This window comes from Triticum dicoccoides, chromosome 4B, assembly GCF_002162155.2.
Source record: "Triticum dicoccoides isolate Atlit2015 ecotype Zavitan chromosome 4B, WEW_v2.0, whole genome shotgun sequence".
NCBI classification, from domain to species: domain Eukaryota; kingdom Viridiplantae; phylum Streptophyta; class Magnoliopsida; order Poales; family Poaceae; genus Triticum; species Triticum dicoccoides.
In genome coordinates, this window is record NC_041387.1 from 78,931,423 (window position 1) to 78,938,817 (window position 7,395).

General features: G+C 48.8%; 1 protein-coding gene across 1 annotated transcript; it reads right to left on the reverse strand.

Annotated features, from left to right (window-relative positions):
- Positions 1-3,036: 3,036 nt before the first annotated feature.
- On the reverse strand, positions 3,037-4,085 carry LOC119293380. The gene is made up of 3 exons (XM_037571874.1): positions 3,945-4,085; positions 3,673-3,808; positions 3,037-3,522 (listed from the first exon to the last, which is right to left on the reverse strand). The coding sequence occupies exons 1-3, from the start codon at positions 4,067-4,069 to the stop codon at positions 3,286-3,288; spliced, it is 498 nt and encodes a 165-aa protein (XP_037427771.1). The 5' UTR covers positions 4,070-4,085; the 3' UTR covers positions 3,037-3,285.
- Between the last annotated feature and the right edge of the window lie 3,310 nt (positions 4,086-7,395).

Here is a 7,395-nt window from a genome sequence, read left to right on the forward strand (position 1 = left end):
CTATCATTTCAATAACCTTAGTTCTCACTGAGGGAAATACTTATATGCTACTATATTACTTCACCCTATCTCTCCGATGAAAATCTCAACGTAGCTCACAAGTAGCAGTCAGCGTCATTATCACATTAGCCATCTCCATCAACCCTAGCTGCCGCCATTTACAATCTATATAGCCACAACCTTCACGACCACCATATTTCTTAGTCATCTAGCCATACCTGTAATCGTGTATCCCACACAGCATCCATTGTAAGACATATTATCAATCAATCAATCTTCGATGTGTTCTTCAAAGAGTTCTTCATGTGATCTGATCTTTATGTGGAGTAGTTCAGTAAGGTCATGGGTTGAGGCAAGGGTCTTGCAACCCGATGTATTTGTTTTGGGGATCGATGGAAGTACATTGAATCAACGTCCCGTATGTGTAGCATAAAATTGCTTCGTAGTTGTCTCTTATCTCGTCCCCGCTCTTCATCCCTACAGGTACCCAGGATCATGGAGAGCGAGTCACGGATAAGCGAAGGGCAGGGAGACTGCGAAGTGTTATTTTGAACACCAGTGAAAGAAATGTTTAGTACGGTAACACGGATCCTATATATCCTTGGGGATTCAATAGGTGTTGTCATTAAACGCCCAATGCTTTTGCCTAATTTTTGCTATCTTAATTACCAGGGCAACCCCACACGACTTATAGGGCCTTCGGTTTGAGAACTAACTCTTGATGCACGACGCCTGCCGGTCAAGACGTAATTTGGACACATCCCCCACTTTGATACGTAGCAAGCACATCTTGATGGATGACTTTCAGAGCACACATTAAGATCACGATGATCCTGACACAAATATATGGTTGTAAGCATAAGTCCTCATACCCATGACTATTTTTATTATCAGAGTTTTTAGTGTCATCTTGGTTTATGATACGGTCAAAATCTAGAATTTGATTCTCTAACAAAAGCTTGCTTGAAACCCTTTCTTTAAGGACACCATCCTCTCATGGCTCGATAACTCAGGGTTACCTCTGGGTAAAAAGGTGAGAATCCTTTTTGCTCCATTTCCAGATCACTAAAGGGATTAATCAGCGGCATTAACAAGTCAGTGTCAAAGCAACACGATGTGGGGAGGGGGCGCATCGGCGGCAGGTCGACTGCATGTCGCGTCGTGGATCTGCTGTATGAATCGGCAACGGCTTTCTAGGACAGTTGGATCCCGCCATTTCGGGGTGGCTCCGCCCGATTGGAAGCTTCATCGAAAGTAGGAGGGCGTAGATGGGATGGATTTGGTCCTCGGTGAATACGATGTGGTGCTGGGGAGGGGGCGGCGCGGAGAGGGGTGCGATTGCTTTCCTCGTGAGTAGTTAAACAACCAAATCCTCTGTAGCCTCTGATGGACGGGAAGGCTTGGTTTTAGGCCTTTAGCGCAACTAGAATAACAACATGCGAGGAGATCTATAACACACGCAACAAACAACCTTATAGAAACCCTAAATTTCTTTTTTATTGAATTAAACATGGAGTTCATGACTACATGAGGATAAAATGGACAACATGAGTGAACCATAGCAATCTAGATGGCCTTGGGTACGGAAGGAGGAGGAAATATTTGTTACCTTTCCGAAAAACCTTGGGGGTACTTGGTGGCGTTTCCTTCAGGACGATGGCAAAGCGGTCATCATCTTTCGTCATGTCATACGTCGGCGCAGGGGAAGGAAACCTACGCCACTGGGAGGATCAAGATCTGGAGGAGAAAATAGAGACGAGGGGGAAGTGTGAAGTTATGAGCGGGGGTTGTTGGAATAAGTAACGAGGTACTTAGAGGGCGGGGTGGGGAAAATTTAGTTGGACAAATAGAAAATAAGGTGGGAACGGGAAATCATTGGGCAAATGAAATAAGGGAGAGAGCCCAAACTTTGGAGTCTATTCATTCACCTTCCGGGTTTCATTTGCATTTTCCATAATAAATAAATTCATTCAACACAAACATTGGTCTAAAAAAATGTGGAATTTGTCGTCTGGTCTTAACGTGGTTGTATTAGTGAGGTCAAAAAGCCTCCCAATGAGTCGCAAATGGTTTGGTTGATGTGTGTTTTCAAAAAAGTTTGATCAACCATGTCCCGTGTGTAACTCACCATTAAAATGGAGAGGTTTACAACACTGTGGACGTGACATGACATGGATCATGTCTTACAGCATTGGTCATATCAAGTTAATGAACCGCACATTTCTACTTGCTTAGTCACGATCGCAAACCAGTTCTCACGGTACTAACACATTTCTCCGGATGGGGCCACAGCGTCGCAGCGGTGGCGTCTCGAGGATGCGCCCGCGCTGCGGATGGGTGGCGGGGACCGGCCGGTCACGGGATCCGGCCATGACCACAACAATGAGGGTGCGGGAATGGTGGGGGATTCGTCGGCGGTTGGAATTGAGGAGGCGGATCTAGGCAGAGGAGGCGTGGGGAGTTTTACTCCTAAGAGGAACAAAGGAGTAGATATACTCGGCAGATAAGTGCTCGAGTAAATTTTATACTCCTCTATCGGTTTTAAGAGATCGAATAGGTCTCGGTTAGGGGAGTAAAAACGAATTTGTACTCCTCTAATTGAGGTTTTAGCCTTTTAGGGGATGGGCTAGAGTTGGCCCTCTTGCTACGTCTTCGCCTAGCGGGGCGACGTCCGTTGATCGACAGCAATGCATGGCCTTTAACACCTCATCTTCAAAGTTGCGAGCCAAAAGGTCTTTAAAATTGACAGCACACAAGCTTGAGTCTGTCGCATCACATCATACTAGCACCTAGGTACGGTTTCTCCCGTTCGTCCCGATCACTTTGCTCTTTAATTACTTTCATGCCTCGGCCTAATAAGGAAAGACTAGCCAGCTATAGCGAGCACAGTTTGGAGTTGCACAATTTTTGTGTGTTGGCATTGCATATGCAGAGTCGTCGAAGATAGCTGGCAGCCTAGCAGCACACACTCACGAAAACTAAGCTCGGGATACATCTTTCCCGAAAAAAAAAAAGAGACTGGGAATTCATCTGAAATAGTTTGCTTCACTTTAGATCCGTATATGTCATGTATACGAAGATAAGTGCACACGTACATGCTACGCACACAAAGATAGCTAGGCAAAGCAAAGCTAAATATATGGCCTACGGATCGATTAAATGTACTACTTCTGCATAACCATAGCCAAAGAAAACATATAATTAGTTTCCGAATCCCAGAGATCGCCGGCGGCGGCGTGATCCCACTCCAGTGTCATCTTGGCCTTGCCGTGGAGTATCCGTACGTCATGCATGGGCGGCGGCGGCGGCGGCGTGATCCCATTCCCAGATCACATGCAGACGGAACATGATGATGATGACCGGGACGGTGAAAGCCGATGCCAGCACGGTGAGTATGCCCGATGCCCAGAACCGATCGCAAGCATGGGAAGGTAGCAGTGCGCACTGCCTCATGGTCTTGTCGAGGTAGTCCACCACCCCCAGGGAGCTCGCCCCAGCAGCGAAGAGGGCGTGCAGCATGACCTGGATGCACACAAGCCGACAAGCGCGAACATCGATCGATAAGAGTGAACATCACGCAGCATCGCAGCTCGAGTATAATCAACTGAATCAGAAATGAAATATTGAAGATGCATGCTCAAGAGCACATAATTAAGTAGTAGTAGCACGTACCAAATCTACGGCCACAAGCGCCGACATCATCCAACGTTCGGCCGGCAGTGGCTGGTGTAAGAAGGCCTGCGTGCCATCGTAGAGCAGCCGCGCCGAGTTCAAGATCAGCTCCGCCGCCAACACAAGCTTGAGGAATCTGCATTAGGATAAATTAATACGTCCGTTCGAGTATGCATGCATGCTACTAGTATATACTAATATGGAGCATGTATTACGTAGAAGTGAGAAAGATGGTAATATGATAGTAAGTATATATCAACGCGCACACATACATGAAGACGGAGAAGCCCAGTTCTTCTGCCATCAAGACGTAGGTCAGACTCGCCACCTGCAGAATGATGGCGACGGACCTGCAGGTGAACACCGTGATGGCCAGTGACCGTGGCGCCAGTGCCATCCTTGGCCTGCGTGCATGTGTATGAGAGAGAGAGAGAGAGAGAGTTCACCTCAGACTATTTGTAGGCACGTACGTGGGCAACACAGTGGAGGAATATGCCGGCGACGATAAACCCCACACTCTGCCCTGCTTGGTAAAAGGTTCACGGAAAGTTATAATGAGCACGCATGCACATCTATTCAAGAGCGATCCTGGCCGAGCTCTCGACCCCGGACTGGAAGAAGATCCGGATATATCCGTGAAACTTGTAGATGGGACATTTTATAAAGCAAGCCGGGACAGCGCTTTAGTGACCATCCTTGCTGATTATCCCGGGCTGCTCCCGGTGTCGAACGTAAGTAAAGCCGGGGCCCTAAATTCCGTATTGTGACGTGCCCTGAGCACGCATGTTGTGTTTTTGCAAAAACGGCCATCAGGACGCCGCGCCGAGCCCACGGAGGCTCGTCTGCAGGAGGCATCCGGTTTGGGCAGGCGTAATAGGAAGGCGGTTAGAACTGAGACGCCGGGGCAGAGATACGAATTGGACTTGCTCTGTGATTATCTTTGCCAAATTGTGACAGTTTGCATTGCGTCCTAGCAGGAAAAACATCTGCCGGACTACATCCGGATCCCCTGCCGGACACGCCTCAAGCAGCCGGATTCCGGGAGCGGATTCATGGGCGGAGGCTGATGTGGGGGCAACACCAGATTGTCCTCCCACCGAGGATGTAGACATGCTTTCCGCTTCCAACTCCGAACTGAGGAGTGCCATGAATCATCGGCGCAGACGACCCGTACTTCACAATGGTATTTTCTCCGAGGAGGCTTTCGATGCTTTCAACTCCGGAGACGCATGTATTCGCGCCGCTCAAGATGGACTTGCCAGAGCAATGGACCAGTATGCGAAGGATATACGGGTAAGAAAATCTGATAAGTATGTGTAGTAGCAGCCTCTGGTTCTTATAGAGAAGAATACCCATGTATCTCAAGAGCTGGAGGAATGCAAGGCCCAGTTGAAGGCCGCTGTTGCCGAACAAGAGGAATCAAAAAGGGCCTCTTCTGGTAAGACTATCCTTGTACCAGTTATTTATTAGGCATGGTTGATAAATCTAACAAAATATATTACAGACGATCCCGGAGAGAATCCGAAGAGTGTGGAAGATAATTAGCCACATCTGCAAATTCAGCTAAAGGCGGGCGAGCGTGTGCTGACGAAGGCTATTCGAGAGAGAAATAATCTCCAAGATGCCAATATCCGACTGACCTCGAATTAAAAGATGTTCGGGCTCAGCTCGCTGACTCCGTGAAGGAGAACAGGAGGCTTCGATGCGGCATTTATAGTAAGTGCTTAAACGAACTGTAGTATAGTTCGACAGGGAAGCATATTGACAGAGTTATGTCCGCAGGTATGCTGACGGGGCGTCCTGAAGAGGAGATGCCCGGATCCGCAGGCGATATGCTGCAAGATCTTTCACAACTACACGAACGAGCGCGGCAGGTGATGCAGGGTATTGCCCAGGCCTTGTGGCCACCCGCTTCCCTGCCAGGAGGCATGAACGAGCTTGTGGAGATGCTCAAAGGAGCACGGCAGCGCTTGTTGGGGAACGTTGCAGAAAACAAAAATTTTCCTACTCGTTTCACCAAGATCATCTAGGAGTTCATCTAGCAACGAGTGATTAGATGCATCTACATACCTTTGTAGATCGCGAGCGGAAGCGTTCAAAGAACGGGGATGATGTAGTCGAACACGACGTGATTCGAATCACCGGAGATCCTAGCACCAAACGGACGGCACCTCCGCGTTCAACACACGTACGGAACAACCACGTCTCCTCTTCTTGATCCAGCAAGGGAGGGAGGAGAGGTTGAGGGAGATGGCACCAGCAGCAGCACGACGGCGTGGTGTTGATGGAGCTGCAGTACTCCGGCAGAGCTTCGCTAAGCACTATGGAGGTGGAGGAGGTGTTGGGGAGGGAGAAGGAGGCAACCAAAGGCCAAGGACTCAAGGTATGAAGTCCCTCCTCTCCCCCACTATATATAGGGGTGCCAAGGGGGGGGGGGTGCGCAGCCTAGGAGATCCAATCTCCTATGGCCGGCGGCCAAGGGGAGGTTTCCCTCCCCCCCAAGGCACCTAGGAGGTGCCTTACCCTCCTAGGACTCTTGTCCCCTTAAACCCTAGGCGCATGGGCCTATGTGGGGCTGGTGCCCTTGGCCCATTAGGCCAAGGCGCACCCCATTACAGCCCATGTGGCCCCCCGGGACAGGTGGACCCACCCGGTGGACCCCCGGGACCCTTCCGGTGGTCCCGGTACAATACCGATAACCCCGAAACTTGTCCCGATGCCCGAAATAGGACTTCCCATATATAAATCTTTACCTCCGGACCATTCCGGAACTCCTCGTGACGTCCGGGATCTCATCCGGGACTCCGAACAACATTCGGGTTACTGCATATACATATCCCTACAACCCTAGCGTAACCGAACCTTAAGTGTGTAGACCCTACGGGTTCGGGAGACAAGCAGACATGACCGAGACGACTCTCCGGTCAATAACCAACAGCGGGATCTGGATACCCATATTGGCTCCCACATGCTCCACGATGATCTCATCGGATGAACCACGATGTCGAGGATTCAATCAACCCCGTACGCTATTCCCTTTGTCTATCGATATGTTACTTGCCCGAGATTCGATCGTCGGTATCCCAATACCTCGTTCAATCTCGTTACCGGCAAGTCACTTTACTCGTACCGTAATGCATGATCCCGTGACCAGACACTTGGTCACTCTGAGCTCATTATGATGATGCATTACTGAGTGGGCCCAGTGATACCTCTCCGTCATACGGAGTGACAAATCCCAGTCTTGATCCATGTCACCCAACAGACACTTTCGGAGATACCCGTAGTCTACCTTTATAGTCACCCAGTTACGTTGTGACGTTTGGCATACCCAAAGCACTCCTACGGTATCCGGGAGTTACACGATCTCATGGTCTAAGGAAAAGATACTTGACATTGTAAAACTCTAGCAAACGAACTATACGATCTTGAGCTATGTTTAGGATTGGGTCTTGTCCATCACATCATTCTCCTAATGATGTGATCTCGTTATCAATGACATCCAGTGTCCATAGTCAGGAAACCATGACTATCTGTTGATCAACGAGCTAGTCAACTAGAGGCTCACTAGGGACACGTTGGTGTCTGTTATTCACACATGTATTACGATTTCCGCATAACACAATTATAGCATGAATAAAGACAATTATCATGAACAAGGAAATATAATAATAATGCTTTTATTATTGCCTCTAGGGCATATTTCCAACAGTCTCCCACTTG